An 18,364-nucleotide genomic window follows, 5' to 3' on the forward strand; every position below is an offset into this window, starting at 1 on the left:
TGGATGAACTGAACTCACAAAGATGTAACCCAGTATTTCACAGCTCTCTGAGCTGATCTCCATCCCCTACACTGACAGCATACAGGCTGTAGAAATGTTGGATTCAGTGAATGAATCTCAGCATCAGCAGCTTTGATTCAGACTCATCTCTGCTGCACTGATGTAACCTGTAACTCTGACCATGAACACAAACACTGTGCTCCAGTCCAACACAGAGCTTTACTGTAAATACAGTACAACAAGCTAACCTGTTTATCATGCACTAAACTGCAGCATTTTCATAGAATCTTTGAATTACACAAAGTCAGCATACTTCAGTTTATTTTCCAGTCCTTACCTTTAATTCTAACCTCTTCTTCCTCTCCTGTCCTCTTTCTCCATCTCTGAGTGAACTTCTCTCTCTTTGCTCTCCCTGAAATACAGCAGCTCTTCTTTTAGCTAGCAGACACACTGTGTGACAAACTGCACACACTTTGTGTGTTTGCTGATATTTGTTGAGCATTTAGAAACGTTGCATTTACCTGCCACACGTTACTCCCTTCATGCTCGCTCCTCTTCAGTAGCGCTAGCTAAGCTGTTTATGTGCCGCAGCGCAACTTACGGACTCGGTCCGGCCCGATTATAGCGCTATAAATGATACATTAATTATATGGGTTTGCGTATTTAATCCCTTTGTACGAGATAAGCCCCGATGATGGAGGATACGCCAGTACGATTTTCTCTTATATGTTATTATTCCTCCGTTTAGGCTCAGATCGTTTTATGTTTGAAGGCGCACTGACCGGAAACGCAAACTTCTCTCTGACGTGTTAAAAAGTAACGAGTCTGTTTGAAAATGTAAGAAGTAGAAAGTACAGATACTTGTGTAAAAATGTAGGGAGTAAAAGTAAAAGTAGTCAGAAAAATAAATACTTAAGTAAAGTACAGATACCTGAAAAATCTACTTAAGTACAGTAACGAAGTATTTGTACTTCGTTACTTCCCACCTCTGCTCGTCACACGGACATCTCAGGGAGTACCAAAGCGACATGGGGTTTGGCAGCGGGCGAGGTAGCTGTGATAAGTGAAGGAATTCCATCTAGGAAATTTCCTCATGTGGGGTTATGATGGAAAGATAACTGGGAAACAGTAACTGGCTGGCTGAAGAAGTCTGCAGGCAATTAACATGTGTCTTAGTGCAGGTCCAGGCCTCATCAGGAGTGTTGAAGCAGGTTCTTCATTTTGCACACTCTTATCTCTTGACATTTAGTTAGGGTTTTGGTGTGTGTGTGTGTGTGTGTGTGTGTGTGTGTGTGTGTGTGTGTGTGTGTGTGTGTGTGTGTGTGTGTGGGTGTGTGTGTGTGTGTGTGTGTGACTTGACAACTGTAACACTGACAATGTCCTTTTCCTAAATATTATCATACAAAAGCATAATGAGGCCAATGCCAATACTTGGAAGCAAAATATATTGTTGTATATCTGTTTTTTACCTAAACGCAGTGCGATATGAGTTAATAAGATTTAGCATGAAAGCCATAACAGTAAGTGCGGCAATGAGTTTTGAACAGCAAACCTCATTAGAATATTTCAAATTTTAGCTTTTGAGAAAACCCTATAAAATGAACCCACAGTTAAAGGAAAGAAAGACAAACACTGCCCATAAAACATCTATGCCTCTCTAAAAGTGACTGATAATGGTTTATTTTATGTGTGATATCCACATTTCAGCCAATAATACTAGCCTACAGAAGTTCTAATAATGGCCTTATAGATAGAAGCCTAATGAAAGATATCTTGCCATGGTGATGCAGAAAAACTCCAGGTGAGCCTTTGTTAATCTGTCCAGTCTTAATGAATGTATCACCGCTTGTTCCCTCGAGTACCACTGAGAGTGAGTGTGAATATATGTGCAATCGAAAATGTTTGGCAGAGTGCAGTGAGGCCGGTATCTGGAGCAGAGGCCACGCCGTTCTTCTTCTCTCTAATGAGCACTCCTCTGCTCCTTTTCTTGTGTCTGTCAGGCCTGCACTGCACCAATAGTCTGTGTGTCCAGCCAACCATGCATCTCTGCCTCAACACCCAGCCTGCCAGGCCAGAGCCTCAGGGGGCTGACAGACTTACTAGAGATCCAGGGCTCAGGGGCCTTCAAAACATTCCCACTGAACACCATTAAAGCACAGCACAATTACTGCTGATGCCTCAGCCATACGGAGTGGCAGGCAAAAATGTTCCAGGAGTGTATCACAGGTCCCATAACAGTAGTTTGAAAATATTTAAGCAATGAATAAGGGAGTTTGATTATCTGTTAAGAGCAGTGCAGACACACAGAGAGAGAAACAGAATGCCAGACAAAGAAGGGGAGATAGAGTGATGAAATACATGATGCATACCTCTCACAGAACGGAGCTTAAGAATGGAATATTGCTTCCAAGTTTAACATCTCAAGGAATGTGCGGGATGGGTGTAAACATGTCTTTCCTCTCAAATTGTTGCTAATCTAACAATACAATCACTTTTAAATGAGGTCATGGCCGTGTCAAGACCAGTGCCTCCAGGCTCAGTTTGATGTTGTGAAATGTATGCCTGTGTCGGCAGTATCAGTGTTGAAGTTCTTCCACTTATTGCTCCCAACGTTCTGATTTTTCTTCCATTTTTTTTTTCTACCCCCCTCCCCCAGAAACCACGTCCCAAACCCAGGCATTCCATCTCAAAACCCATTGAAAGCAACTACTTTGGCATGCCACTATCCACTGTGGTCACTCCTGAGAGACCAATCCCAGTCTTCATCGAGAAGTGCATCCGTTTCATTGAAACAACGGGTAAGGATTTGTACAGATGCTTAATGGCATCCAATGTGATGTATCGCAGGTTATTCAGTCATTTTAGCTGTTATCTCTTATAAAATGAATGTGCTATAGCTGCTGGTGGGTATTTTACTTATCTAAATCTCTGGTAGGATTGTTTCTCACTGTGATCCACCTTTAGTCACATTCAAGCTGTCTGTTTACATTCACATATTTTCTGCATATGTCTACTGTTCTTTGCTCAGGTTTAATACACGATTGTCTCTAAACTTGCTTGTAGGCTTTACAGGAGGACACCTACAGGGACGTGAACTTTAAATGTTAAAAATACAGAAAGCAAAATAAATTTAAATATCATTCGATGCAGTGGTGTCCTTATTTGGATTCACATTTTGCATAAATATTCCACGGTTTGTGTGGCACGTTGCAAATGGCTCATGCAAAAGCATTAAAAAGAACGTGATTGTTTCCGTTTCTGGTTAAGGTCACAGTGTTTTGTGTTAACTTTAGAGCTAAAATCATGGATTTTAGCTTTTTTTTTTTAATATAGAGTATAATGTTATAATCTTATGGCTGGACTATAACTGAGAGATTTTTATCTGTTTTTTGTTATGTCTTTGCTACTGTGTTTAGCTGACAGGTCTTTAGTCTGTTGCTATGTCTCGTCTCGTCTCTGCGAGCGCAGACACATGTGGTCCGATAGCCTCTTCTAACCTTGCTACCCTGTTACCATGTTCCACAGCTGTCCCACTGCCCTAGGACTGCCAGCTTGCTTCTCACTCTGTTACCAGCTGTTATGTTAAAGCAGAGGCCAAGTATTGCAGGGTCAGCGATTGTGTAAAGATATTGCATACCTCTCTTTCTTCTTGGCTGGGTCATAACAAAGATTTTAGATCGAGTTGTGAGTTAATAAAAAAAATGTGCACACATTAACTCCATAATGGCAGTTGCATTTGGCCAAGCGTACTGACATGCCAATGCATTCCACTGTAATCTCTGTCCTGATTAAAGACTTTGTATTTGTGGATTACTGCGGCCTCACAAAACATCCGCCTTCCTCTGTGTAGGAGCATAGGGGCATAAGCTCGAGATAACAAAGCATCACGATAGGTTTCACCTCGCCCTGTTCAGATGTTAACTGGAAGTGGCTCCAGCGGTTACATCTGGTTAAAGAAGAAAAACTGGTCGAATATGCATTTAAGTGTGCAAAAGAGTGAATTCCATGCTCGTCAGGAGGTATTTTCCTCCTTTTATCCTCACTTGCTCCTTTGTAGTATTTCTCCTAATGTGCAGTTTTCTTCTCCCCTCCTCTCTTTCTGTGTCCTTGTTTCTGAACTTCTTTCTCCTGATCCACTCCTCCTTCACCCTCCCATCTCTCCGATCACCTACAGTTGTCACATTTGATTTCCTTCATCTTCTTCCTAGCACACTTTTCTGTTTCTTTCCCTGTCCCGTTGTCTCCTTTCTCTAGTCATCATAATTTTTCCCCCTTGTGCTATTCTCAAATTCTGTTTCTCTTTTATTACTTTCTGTCTTTCCTCTCACCTTTTTGTTTGCACACATTTTGGTGTGTTTTAGTAAAACAAAGTTAAAGAAATGGCTCCTCCTGTCTGATCAGTGTCACGGGCTTATGAAGATTCCTATGTGTTTAGCTTGTGCCAGTTTTACTTATGAGTATGTGCATGTGTGGCTTCTCACATCTTAATATCCAACAGAGTACGTGTGTGGGAATATTTTCTTTACGTACTGACACGTATGGGACAGAATGGTACTGCCACATAGAGACATTCTGGGACTGGAAGGGGAAATGAGATACAATGTGCTATTTAGTTTTGATTGCTGCTGCTGTAAGTCAGACTTTACTTATCTCCTGTCTGCATCCATAATCTCTGGGTATAATCACACTCTCAGGAAATTACTATACAGCCCTGATACTATGTTTGTCACTACAGTGCGAGCTGGTAATGAGTGACGTCAAGCTGACCTTAGACCTGCTGCTTTAACCTACATCCTTCCCTTTTCCTTTAGCCTTGAACAAAAATACTTGGCACTAACTTAAAGGAAGAGTTTCCCACCAAATCAAATAAACATTTTTTTCCTCCTATTTATCGATCATATTCAATTTGGTGTGACTTTCCCAGGTTTTGAGATATTGGATGTAGAAATATATGCCTTCTCTTGACTATAATGGAAATTGATTTTGCTCATCTTACAGTGCTAAAAAAAAATGAAAAAACAAATTTAAGAAACTCTGTATAACTGTTTCTTTCCTGAAGTCATGACCCAGTTCTCCAAACCAAACTATATTCACCAACCAAATTAAGCGTGCAGCTAGCTTTCAGCTCAGGTAGATGGATGATTGGATGCCGTGGTTCAGCCTTCTAGTTCCACATATCCAAGATAAGCCAAATACAGCCAATATCACAATAACTAGAACTTCAGTAAACAAGAGAAGAGATGACCTATATTTTATTTTGTGGTGAAATGTCCCTTTAAAGCCTGTCCCTGCATTTATGCATCTGTGCAAATGTGAAAGGCAATCCTCCAGTCATAAATGCATACATAAAAAAAAAAAAAAAAAAAAAGAACACAAATGTTCATAATCATTATTTTTGGCTGTGAATAAAACACCTTTTTGTCTGCTCTTGTAGCTTCTCTTCTTAAGTCTTCTTTTCAGTTGCTTCTTTTATTCGTGCTTCATTGCTCACTCTCTTTGTCCTTGAGAATAATAGGAATGGATGTGGTATTTTGTGTTATTTTCATGCATTCTGAACTTGTAGAAAAGCAGCTATATAAAATCAATCTATAGCGACTGCTGTTATCTCCTCTCAGCTATGGCTTTCTCAGCGTAGTAGTTGCAGTGTGCTCTGCTCATGGGTACTGAGGTGATGAATGTGTCTTAGCGTGTGCAGGCATATCTGCCGGCCATACAAGCCTCCATAGCGACGAAAAGGGCAGCACCCAGCGACCGCTCATCTCCATGGTGAACTATGAAATCAGCCTCTGGGCTGCTGAACCCAGGGAGAGAGGCTGGGATCTGGGCTGATGTGGGATCAGCTGGAGTGGTGTCAGATAGTAACACTCTGCAGAAAAGCAGCCTCTAAAGCAGCAGGAACATTTATCGCACTTTCAGTTTGTGTGATTGCAGGCCCACGGGCATTTTTGACCATTTGATTGCTCCTGGAAGTTAACAAGTCACCACAGATTAGTGTATTTTAAGTTTTTGTTTTGTTTAAATGTGTGTGCCGTGCATAAAACTATATGCACCCAAAGATTTATTTGTCCAAATATGCACTGTTATGAATTGGCAGTAGCCTTAAATAAGACATCATCTGAGGGGGCAGAAAACAAACTTGTTTGCCATAGGGAAATTTTTATTTATGCTGCCCCAAGAAGTGATTTGTTTTATCAGGAGGAAGAAGATGCTGTTGCAAGCTTTCTCTGTAAATTATTTTTATTTTATTCACTTTCTACATCTGGTGACTTTTCTACCCTTTCCACTGTTTTGTTTGGGTTTTTTTTGTTGTCTTTTTTGCTCCTGTCACATTCTTCTCATTGGCCCCTAAGTCTCCCTCAGTGGCGTGTTCTGGAGTTTTCCCATCCCTCTGGTCAGCCCTCCTTATCTTAATCCCTTTATTTTTTCTTGTCCTCTCTTTCTTAAGTCTTGACTATGCGTCCTCACACTCCCCCAATGGCCATCCCATCCTTGGGTGCTTTTTTTTTTTTTTTTTGCACCTATCTCAAAGCCTCTCATCCCACCACTGCTACTCTGCTCTCTCTCTCCCTATCTGACCTCCCATCCCTGTTTTCCTAGTGTCTGGCTTGAAAAGCTTTTGTGGATAATTGATTGGTAGGAGGGGGAGGAAATCGATGTTGTAAGCCTTGTATGCCTTGACTGAGAGCTCTCTCATTTCCTCCCTGCCTGTTCCTTTCAGGCCCATTTTTTTTCTGCCACTCCCCATCTCCTCTGGATTGCTCTTTGTCTTCATGAATTGCCACCAAAGTATGAGTGAAGAGAGAATTAGAAGGAAATTGGTAAAAGAAATGCATTAATTAACCAAAATGCAGCACACTTTAATTCAGACTGGCAGTCCACGTGGCACCTTTTTCTGTAACTGTCCCACTTTGGCTTGCTCGCAGTTTGTCTCATTTGTTCATCAGGTGTGTTTTTTGATGACTAGTAAGTGGTCTAACGTGTGAGGAAAATATTAGTGTAGTTGGTATTTATTATCACAACATAAAGATCACTGGTTGAGTTGAAAAGTTATGAAAAATAGGTGCATTTCCCCAAACCTTTAAACTGCCATTTATATTAGGTTATATTAGGATAGATTATTGTTGTAAACAGATTATAAAAACCAACAGTGCTCCGTGATAAGCATTTAATTGACTACCTCAATCATGTTGCATTAGAGTGCACCTGCTGTGGGCCATTAAAAGTCTACAAAAAATACAAATTTAAACAGAAGGCAAAGGGAACAGAAAGGTAGACTTGTATGAAAAGTAGCAGTCATTCCTCCTCTTTTATCTTGCGTTCATGAATTGAAATCTTATGTTAGAGATATGCCTATTTGCCACAATCCTTTATTGTTAATTAAAAATGTCAGATCGTGACCTTGGAAATTTGAGCTGCAGTTATTATTCTAGCTCAAATTGTTTTTGCTGAGCTTTTAGTAAATATATCCATGAGCTGACTGTTTAGTGTTTAAAAAACACCTTTCAAATTGCATATTGTGAGAGGGGGGGAAAAAATCACACTTTCACAGATAATTTTATAGCATTGTGGCACTAAGGTAACCTCAACTTCTCACAGTGGACCGATGGGCTATTAGCAGACCTGCAGGAGTGCTTTATGGGTTTAATAAATCGTGCTAGTAATGTGCTTAGATTGAAGTGGATGTAGGCAATAAGCACAGCCCTCAGTAGCTCTTCTTTTTCTCACTTCTGAGTACATTTATACACTCCACAATTATATATTGTTTCAGCAGCTCCCACGTATATTTGACACTTGTTGCAAATTAAACATATGAAAAGAACAGCAAGCTAATGACATTTCTGTCTAACCCTTTCTCTTTCTTTCCACCAGGTTTGAGCACAGAGGGCATCTACAGGGTCAGCGGGAACAAGGCAGAGATGGAGAGCATGCAGCGGCAATTTGACCAAGGTGTGCTACTTTCTGCTTACTGTACTCACATGTTCATGTGCGCATATGGTTCAGATGCACACCTACAGCTGTGTGAAGAAAAAGCATGTGTATCTGTATGTCTACTTCTATCTATTGTATCACCTTAATTAACCTTGGAGCATTAATTCTTCGGAGGGAACTGGCCTTCACTTCCTCTTAGATTACTGCTTCCTCCATCGTCTACCTGCTCCTCACTTGGTACAAGTGCTCTCGATGTGCGTCTCCATGCGTGTCTGTCTGGTGTGGGCAGTTAATTGCCTGCAGATTGGTTTGGTTAATGAAGCATGCAGCTGCCGAGATAGATAGCACAGAAAGATGGCTAGTGTCTGTATGAATGCGTCCACAACTGGTTGAGGTTATGTCCAACTCTGGCAATAAGAGTTGAAACCTTGTGCTGAATCATTTGGAGGCTCAGGCCAATGAGACGAGACAATTACAGGTGAAGCTACAGCACAGGTGTCTCATAGCAGTGCTGAAGATAGCACTTCATCACCTCCGTGAAGATTCAGATAACTCATTGCGGGTGAAGCAGCGTCAGAAGCTCTGCACTTGGAAACCCTAAAAATGGGAACGCAGCATAGACTTTTAAGAACTCTCTGAACTGTAGTTGTAAGATTTTTTTTTTCTTGCCTCTATTTTTTCTTCACATATTACCTTTGTAAAGTAAAAAGTTATCAGAAAATGGCTTTTTTAATTCTCCCACACACACTCTCTCTGTAGAGAGTGGTGCTCTATTGGTTTTGCTCTCTGGCTCTCTGGACTTTCTCTTTACTCAAATTAACTTTATAATTGTCTATCATTCATTGTTCTGTTTAACTGAGTTTTTTTATAACTAAAATGATCATTATTTCTACAAGGCACTGCTGTTAATGATGGGCATATATTCTGGAAATGTTGAAGGGATAACTAAGATTTACAAGATAGTAGTGAGACCTGCTATGATGTATGGTTTGGAGATGGTGGCACTAACAAAAAGACATGAGGTGGAGCTGCAGGTGGCAGAGTTGAAGATTTTCTTTGGGAGTGACCAGGAGAGACAGGATTAGAAATTAGTATATCAGAGGAACAGCTCAGCAAGACTGAGATGGTTTGGACATGTGCAGTGGAGGGATAGTGAATATATTGGACAAAGGATGTTAAAGATGGAGCTGCCAGGCAGAAGGAAAATAGGAAGACCACAGAGAAGGCTTATGGATGCAGTGAAGGAGGACATGCAGAAGGCTGGCATGACAGAAGGGGTTGCTAGGGGTAGGATGAGATTAAGGGAGCAGCCAAGAGAAGACATTACCAACATGCCCAGTTTTTAAAAATTCAAGGCACCATGCTGTTGTATTTCATTTATATCAGTTATAAATCTGCTTATGTTATGTTGCACTGTTCATAGTACTTAAAGATGACAGAATACAGAAAAAAGAAAACTCTAAGGAAGGAAGAACAAGTGGGTTTTGACAGATGTTTTCAGGGTTTTCTTAATCTTTAATAACTTGGTTCCATGGACGCAAAGAAGCATTGGTCAAACTTGTTGACTGATATCAGCCAATAAAATAACACTGATAACCAGGCAACAGTGGCAGGTTAAATGTTTCAAGATAGTACAAAAAGCTGAAAGATGGGGGGATATTATTGCATCCCTGCTTGGTACCATTTTGATAAATTGTTGCAGTTCACTGTCCAAAAATAAAATTCTTCACTGCTCAGTGTATTAAAGTACCTTCTTTTACATGCGTAGTCTAGGGATGAAGCAAATTGAGCTTATAATACTACTGTTTTTGCAGGTGTGGTGAATGAATGAGATTATAACCTGTTTTTGCTTATGTATTCTATGCAGGCACAGTTGTGATATATATATTTGGCATACATGTGTCTTGTACTTAAAATGTTGTCTTCACATTTCTTTTTTTTTTTTTCTCCCAGACCACAATCTTGATCTCGTGGAGAAAGACTTCACCATCAACACAGTGGCAGGAGCCATGAAGGCCTTCTTCTCTGAGCTACCTGAGCCTCTGGTGCCCTACAGCATGCAGGCAGAGCTGGTGGAGGCCTTCAGTAAGTCCTGGGGCTGTGGTGTGAGGGGACGGTGAGGTTGAGGGATGTGTGGAGAATTCCCCACTAAATCCTGAGGTGTATTGGATTTTGCCTGAAATCCTTTCCCCTTCATTGTAACTTTTCTTTAACCTAACAAGCAAAACTCCTGCAATCCAAATCCATCCATGGGGAGAATTGGATTTGCCACTTGGTAAAGGGCTGGAAACAGGAGGAGGAGAAATGGATGGAGGAGAGAATATTTAAGGCTTTCGGAAAGAGGATGAGGGGCTGATTGCACATGGTGATGAGGGATGCAGGAACACTAGGGTTTAGATGAAGTCATGAGAAAATATGTTAGATAAACGAGAGTGCTCCTGCGCTGTCCACAGCCTCTCCTTTTCTCTTTGTGTCCTGTAATCTGTCAGAATGGAGATTTAAAGCATAGCTTAGTTTTGCATCACGCCAGAGAGATTTAACCCTGGGCCGTGAGGCTGCTGTCACTCACCGAGCTCTGCATCCCGTGTGTTTGAGTGTGTATGTGTGTGTTATTTAAGGCCCCTGGCGAGACCCTTCAGCCGTGACAGAGACCTGATAAAGCTCCTGCAGTCTGTGCCACAATAGAGGAAAAGAAGTGAAGGTGGGGAGAAAAGTATGGTAGAGAAGAGAAAGGCGTCATTTGTAGAAAATAGCAAATTGGGGTTAGCAGAGAGGTGGAGAAAAAGGAGACTGAGAGAAAAGCTGGTGGGTGGATTTTTGGTGGATATTGTCATGGTGACATTACTTTAAATAAGCTGTAGGAACTTTAGTTAACTTTTGATCACTCGTGATGGATGTACAGCAGGAGGAAACTGTGACTGCGTAAAGTCATTCGGGCTCAAATCTGTTTTTGATCCACGCTGACCTCATTGTGGGAATGAAAACTCAGATTGTGCGATTGTAAATCATGTTTGTGATGTGCAGGAGAACATCTGCCGTTTCTCGCTGCTGCTCTCTGCCTCACTCGCACACACACATCCCCACACACACTCTCAATGGACTGTGTTAGCCGGTGACGTCAGTTTGTCTGACTCACTCCTCACTGCCATCAGGCTTAACACACCCTATGTGTGTTTGTGTGCGAGTGTGTGTGTGTTGTTGTAAGCTGCAGAACACTGTAATGGGTGTATGCATGGTGTATTTCTCCTGGAATGTGTGTGGTCTTTGTCCAGTGTTTTTTATTATTATTATTATTATTTTATTTCTGAGAACTCTAGTTTGGAGTCCTTTTAAATCCTTTTTGTTTTTGTCGGGGAGATATGTGAAACTGTTACTGAGGACATCAGTGTGTCCTGCACTTATTTTTGAGAGCTGAAATTGCCTTGCCTATCCTCTTCAAGCTCTCCAATAGTGAACTGTACTCTCCTCATCCCTCCTAATCTATCTTTACTCTCCACTCTCACTCCCTTGACATTTTTGCCTCAGATTCCTCTAATCTTGTCTTTCAGCCACTTTTTCTCCCTCCTCTAACCTCCTGCCTTTCTTTGCCACCATTCAGAGATCAACGACAGGGAGCAGCGCTTCCAGACGATGAAGGATGTTCTGCGCCGCTTCCCCAAGGAGAATTATGAAGTCTTCAAATATGTCATCAGCCACTTGAACAAGTGAGTGAATTGGTGGGGTCAGAAATGGCTTCTGGCAACTGTGCTGACTTCACCACTGGTCAGCCAATCATGTGACCCAGAGGTGATATCACTGTGATGAGCTTACTGATGAATAGAGGTTTTACTCAGGTTCAGAGATGATCTTTGTTAATGCTGTGGCCATTTTATCTCTATTTTTTATATGGATGGTAGTGGATGTTACATTTTAATTAAAGTGTTAATAATTCTGTTACCACCATGTGTCAGAAAACTTTGAGGCCTAAATTTAAAAGTTAGTGTAGAATGATGGTCTACAATCTGAGGGTCTAATCCCCTCAGGTGACCTTAAAAGGCCACAGGATGATTAAAGGAAATAGCAAGCAGGGGCATATCTGTTATCCAAATTTATGGTTATCATTTTACGGTTTTCCCCTTTCTTTATCTTAGCAAGAGACAATTTTACCTCTTCATGCCTTTAAATTAAGGAATTTAAGAAGGATAACAATTGAACTGCACACAGCAGCTGCATACTAGGTTTGCTCTAGGGAACAAGCAAGAAAAAATCTAAAAATATATATTCTGAATTTCTGAGACAAAAATGAGAAAAATGCACTGGTTTGGACTAGGTGATACCTTTTGTGTTACTAGTGAACCTTGTCACAAACATACACGTGCATTTTCCACGTCACAGGTCACACCTGAGTGAGGCAATGTCATTCCTTCACATAAATAAATAAAATTGGATAATCTGTTCACAGAAATTGTGGTGTTTTGTTGATTTTTTTGTTTTGTTTTGTTATTTTAATCATGAGTTGTTGGGGTTTTGTTTAATTTATTATTTAATAATCTCAAAGCATATGCAAGTTTTTTTTGTTTTGTTTTTTTAGAAAATTTGTAAGTTTTATGGTCAATTTAATCTTGGAAAACAGTTGGATTGTTATGATGCTTCATACAGACATTTGTGGAATAAAGCTAACCAACTACTGAGATTTAGGATGCAGAGTTTGTGAGTTATGGTCATTTAATTTCACTTGTTTCTTTCTGTTTCCCAGGGTGAGCCAGAACAACAAGATGAACCTGATGACCAGCGAGAACCTGTCCATCTGTTTCTGGCCCACGCTTATGAGACCAGACTTCACCACCATGGATGCCCTGACTGCTACCCGCACCTACCAGACAATCATTGAGAGCTTCATCCAACAGTGTGCATACTTCTTCTACAATCAGCCTCTGGCTGACGGCCTCCCTGGCTCCCCCACATCTACACTCTCTGGGGGAGGAACCTCTGCCTACTCTTGCATGGCTGGAGGCTTCTCGTCCTCACCAGCTCCGTCCCCAGCTCCCTACGTCCTCCCTGCCACTCCTCCTGTTATTCCTCACTATGGTCCTCCTGTCCACCATCATTCCCATCAACATCAGTCCCCATCCCATTCCCCACCTCCTACTCCCCAGTCGCCGCTCCCAGCCCTGCTGCCACCCTCCCTGCATCCACATCACCCCCCAGCAGAGCAACACACGCTGTGAAACGGGGATCAAGGGAAAGAAGCAAAAGAGCAGAAGGATAACAAGATTCAGAGTTTAAAGGTTTCAGAATGAGAGATTTTGAATTTTTTGGGAACGAACTGAAGATGATGAATTGACACAAGAACATGAAGTAGGAAGAAAGGTTGGGAGAGAGCGACTGAGATGCAGTATGTACAGGGAGAAATTTACATGTTTGGGAGAAGAAGGGGGCATTTATTTCAGCCTCCAGTGCTTTTAGAAAAACGGACACACAGGAGCCAGGAAGGAGGAACACTGAAGAGCCTTTGAACTGGCAGTATGATCTTTCTCCCTCCCCGCCACTTTATCCCTTTTATCTCTCAGTCTCACTTCATCTAGATCTGCCCTCCTTGCCTTATAGCAAATCTACACACAAACAAGCGAATGAAGAGTCAGATGTACCAGTAATTGTTAAAGGGACTCAGGGAGGGATTAAGAAGTAAATTACAAGGGTGAATGTGAAGTCCATTATGTTGGGATTGCTTCAGCATATACACAACCATGCACTTAATGCAAACACCCAGTGGCCAGTGTGCCTCCAGCAGCCATTCTCCTCAGTCCCTTTGCTTCTAACTGTGCTGGGAAATTTGGTGGATATATATATATATATATTTTTTTTTTTTTTTTGGCAAACCAACCCACCTGCTGTATGTAACTGGAGGCTGTGGCTGGGACAAAGTGGATCACAGAGCCTGAACATGTATTTGTTTCTTTCACCACTGTAGAGGACTTAAACAAGAGACACATTACAGCTCACCCGACAGGATGTTCTCCCCGATCACAAATTCCTATCTGTCAACCCCTTACTCGGCCACACACACACACACACACACACACACAGACAAAATCAGTTTTAGTTGAGGCAGTATGCCAAGCACATTAAAAAAAATAAAAATAAATCTCATTCGACTGGATCTACGGGGCAGCAAATTAGAGCAAAGGATTATGGGTGCTGTGCTGTCTATGCATTTTTGGAAGGCTCCTCCCAGTCTCCTGTTTGTGCTCGCTGTCATTTTTGAACTTCATCCTCATGCTCTCTTCTTGTAAACACGTAAACAAACAGCTTAAAATGTGATTTTTAATTGATAAAAACCTTGGGTCTATAATCCCATTACCACTTTCCCCATTTGTTTTTATTATTTTGTTCATTTAAAAAAAAAAAATCCCAGCTGAACTGTCAACGACTGTAAGTGTGTGGCCCGCTGTTTATTTCTCTGTGCGCACCTGTATCCGTGGCATTCTGTTTTAAGTGAAATTCCCTGCATTAGACAGACGGGGAATAATTCCAGGTTTGGACCCTCACCTGTCATGTTTCTTCTTTCACACTGTGGTGGTTTTACAAGTGAGCTGGTGCTGCAGTTTTCATTCCAAGGACCTTGTTCATAAAGCACTTTTCTGAGCACTTTTAAGGCACATTTTAAATTGGAGCTGCCATGACATGACAGCCACTGTTCACTTTATCTTCAGTCCACCCTACTCTCTCTTTCAGGGAGCACACCACTGACATCTAGGGGAAGAAATGGGTATTGCAGCCACTTCCACTGCTGCATGGGCGTAGCATCCTACTGTGTGTGTGTGTGTGTGTGTGTTTTGGGTTTTTTTTTTTTTGTTTGTTTGTTTGTGTTGTAGCGTCAGATTCTCTCTTAGGTCCAGTTGTCAAGAATAATCTGTCAAGTAGAATTAACTTAAGTGTAAAACTATAAATGAAGCGAGTGTCAGTTTAAAATCTGGTAAATATCAGTTGAGATTATATAGATCCTGACAGTGGAACCACAAAGCATGTGGCCACATTGCAGTTGGTTAGGCATGCAGTGAATGAAATTGCCTCTGTGTCTTTTGTTGTTAGTTTCCACTTCCCTGTGGACACCAACTCAGCATTCAGCCTTTTGTAAAGTAGTTCATTCCACTTCCCAGAAGTCATTTTAGAGAAAGAATATGAAGACTTAGAGACTGAGTTACAATGTAGCATTACAGGCGAGAAATAAGAGCTGGAGGTAAGGCTCAAGCCTTGAGAGGTGGGAGGCTTTTTATCCTTGGAAATAATTGGTAACCACTGCTCCAGGGCCCAGCATGCTGTCCTCTCATGAGACAGTGTTATGTCTCTAAAACGAAGATTAAAACCTGTTCTTGGTGGACTCAAAATTTAATTTGCAAGAGTGCAACCACTACGCCAAACTCTCTCCATCCTGACTGTTATGCTACTGCTTCCCCTCCTCATTCCCTGTCCAAGAAAGACAGTTGGGTCTGGGAGAGACAGCAGACAGAACAGACAGTCCATTCATTCGTCTGCATGACTCGAATGGAGCATCACAAAATTCCTCTGCTCAGCCTGCTGTTACCGTAGAAACCAGCAAGATGGGGCTCGAGGAGAATTGCTGAGCCCTGATCGAAGCAGGTTTTGCAGTGTGTGTCTTCATACACGTGTGTCTGTGGGGCTTTTTTGAGCTTGAGTAAGTTATGTGTGTTAATGTTAAGCAGATGCTCACTGAGGTCACTTACTCTGTTTGACACTAGATTGCATCTTTGCATCTCTCTCCACACTGTGCTCGCTGCCCAAAGAAATAAGAAAAACCTTTCAGCCAATCACTGAGCTCTTAAAGGAGCTTTTATCAGTCCACACTACCTATTTACCGTGTGTGTGTGTCTGGGGGTGGGTGGGTGTATGTACAGTATGTGTGTAAGAGTGTGTGTTGGAGCAGGTTGGAGCTAACATGTTTGCAAGTGGTGCTTGGCAAATGGCCAAACACCAGCGTGATCCCACCAAACGTGAAGGAGAGGAATGCAGCTCTTCTCGCGGTCATTACCCCACTGTGTAACCCTGTTAGCTCGTCCAGATTACACACACTGATCCTCAGTGAAAGTGTGAGAGAGATTGGGGGGTTGGGGTGGGGGTGCGAGGGAGGGAAGACAGACAGCAAACTGGTGAATGGGATCTTTATTTGGGAGACGGAGGGAGGAAGGAGGGGTGACCACTGGTACTTGTGTGTGAATGCCGGCCAGTGGCGTTCCCTGTGTATATCAATGTGTTAATACTGAACTGACTGTGAGGCAGCCAAAGACTGTGGAAAAAAGGGTTGAGCGAGAGATGGGAAGCAAAATGACAGTTTAGAAGAACATTGAATTTTTTATTTTTTTTTTTAAATGTGACTTTGGTCAATAATTTGTGGCTGCGTTGCTTTCCTTTTTCTTTCTTTTTTTTTTTTTTTTTTGCAACAATGGTGACAGTTGTCTATTAAGTTAAATTGAGAAACAAGCAAAACTATATTCAAATGGTTGTTGGTATCTTAGGGGGTCTAACACTTTGCCCTTTAGTCAGTGGTGATAGAAAAAAAAAACTTTCTTTTTATGTTTATTTTATTAATTAAAAAAAAAAAAATACAAAGCATTTTTAACAATTTCTTGGTGAACGATTGAGAGACCAGCCCAGTATAGTGCATGATTTCTTCCCAACCAAGGAAGTGGGCTCCACCACTCTCACTATTTAAGAGATGATTAAAAAAAAATATTAAGAAATGACGGGGGGGTGGGGCGGAGTGGAAATAATAAAAAATAAATAAATAAATGAAGTACTGTAAACTGAAGTGGTAACATCAAACAAAAAAACTGTCATTATTTACGGAGTATGGTAATTTGTCTCAATGGGAATGGTGTAAACAGCAAGGCCTTATGTGATCTGTATCATAGTTAATAAAACAAATCTTGTAAAACTCTTGTTTCTTGTCTTTTTTTTTTTTTTTTTTACCTGTTCAGTTATGTCATGTGAGGCTCTAAAGGAAATCCCAACCAGGCTGGAGGAGAAAAGTTACGATGACAGTCCAGATATCACAACTACTCAGTTAATTCTTCATGTACTATGTCTTCATGGAGAAATACGTTCTGCTAACTACAGACTGTGGTAAACGTTTATAAATACCATGAAGGAATAACTAATAGCTCTCAGTGACTGAAAGGTGTGCAGCTACTTGAATGTGTGTACCTGTGTCCAGGAGAGATGCTGTTTGGATTACTTCTGTCAAAATTTTAAAGGTTTAAAGCAGTAAAATTGATAATTAGTTTAGTCACATAATACTGTAAGAATAAATACAAGTAAATACAGCTAATCACTAAACCAGTGGCTGCGAAGTGAGCTGGTAGTTTACTTACCCATGTCTTAAGTTTTGTGGATTGGAAAGTAGTACATTTTATGACCGCTGACAAAATCACAGAATACTTTAAACCTTAAAAAGGCTTTAAAGGACAAATAATTTATAGCATGTTTCTGTGAATGAGCAGATGATTCCTCTGTGTGAGCATTGCCTGTCCCTGACTTGCAGCCCATCAGTTTTGTCTACCCAGCATCGTGGTTCAGCTAAAATGACATAAAACAGTGTGAGCGGGATGGAACAACTGACTTGATGAACAACCTGGCACACGGGAAACTTGCAGAGGCCAAAGGCAAGTATTTCATACTGGAAAACCGAATGCAGCAATGCAAACTCGTCTAAGAAACAACAACAGTGAAATCATCAAATATTCAGCTAAAACTCCTGCTGTGTATAAAATTACAGAATATTTTTGTTTGAAGTGATTCACTTTTTTCCATACAGGAGGCTTTTAAGGTTCAGTGTTTTGCTTATGAATGTCAGAGAGAGCTATGACCACCACAGAAAACTGGTTTAGTGAGCTCAAGCTAAAGACAGGCTGTGCTGTCATAAACATATACAAATGCCAGCAAATGTTTATACAGGAAACAGGCCAGTAAAGAGAAAAGTACACAATCTTTTGACAGTTGTGGGGCAGTTACTAGAAAGCTGCTTTTGGTAGCTTATGTTGCAGTGTAATAAAAATACAGTTATACTGTGGTCTCAAAAGTTTTGTTTCACATAAAATCTCTGTACTGCAGTTTGATGCTCCTCTCTTTCTGCACACTGCTGAGGGACACTTAAGCCACAGGGGGATGGGACGAGGTCACAGCAGCCCACAGGACCCTCCCGGTTCCTGTGAGAGTGGCCCAAGAGGGTCTCAGTCTGTGCCATTTCAGGGTCATGTAAGAACTCTGGTCCCTGTGTGGCCAATGTGAAGGCCTCACTGCCATTTCATGGTGCCCTCATCTGACCTTTTCATTGAGTCAAACCAAAGGAAATCCATGTCTATGACCTTTGTGGTGCATCGCTCCATTCTGGCACAGGAAGAAAAAAAAAGAGCAGCTGATTAGGAATGAAAAGGGCAGG

General features: G+C 41.3%; 1 protein-coding gene across 1 annotated transcript in view; it reads left to right on the forward strand.

Moving 5' to 3' along the window:
* The window catches only part of arhgap35a (Rho GTPase activating protein 35a), a 64,330-nt gene extending 49,782 nt beyond the window's left edge, over positions 1-14,548 (forward strand). Inside the window, exons 3-7 of the mRNA XM_030743900.1 lie at positions 2,657-2,798; positions 7,870-7,947; positions 9,883-10,014; positions 11,528-11,633; positions 12,665-14,548. Coding sequence (XP_030599760.1) covers positions 2,657-2,798; positions 7,870-7,947; positions 9,883-10,014; positions 11,528-11,633; positions 12,665-13,136 — 930 coding nt within the window. The 3' untranslated portion in view covers positions 13,137-14,548. The remainder of the gene's footprint in view (positions 1-2,656; positions 2,799-7,869; positions 7,948-9,882; positions 10,015-11,527; positions 11,634-12,664) is intronic.
* Positions 14,549-18,364: the final 3,816 nt, after the last annotated feature.

The sequence above is a fragment of the Archocentrus centrarchus genome, chromosome 13 (genome assembly GCF_007364275.1).
Source record: "Archocentrus centrarchus isolate MPI-CPG fArcCen1 chromosome 13, fArcCen1, whole genome shotgun sequence".
NCBI lineage: Eukaryota > Metazoa > Chordata > Actinopteri > Cichliformes > Cichlidae > Archocentrus > Archocentrus centrarchus.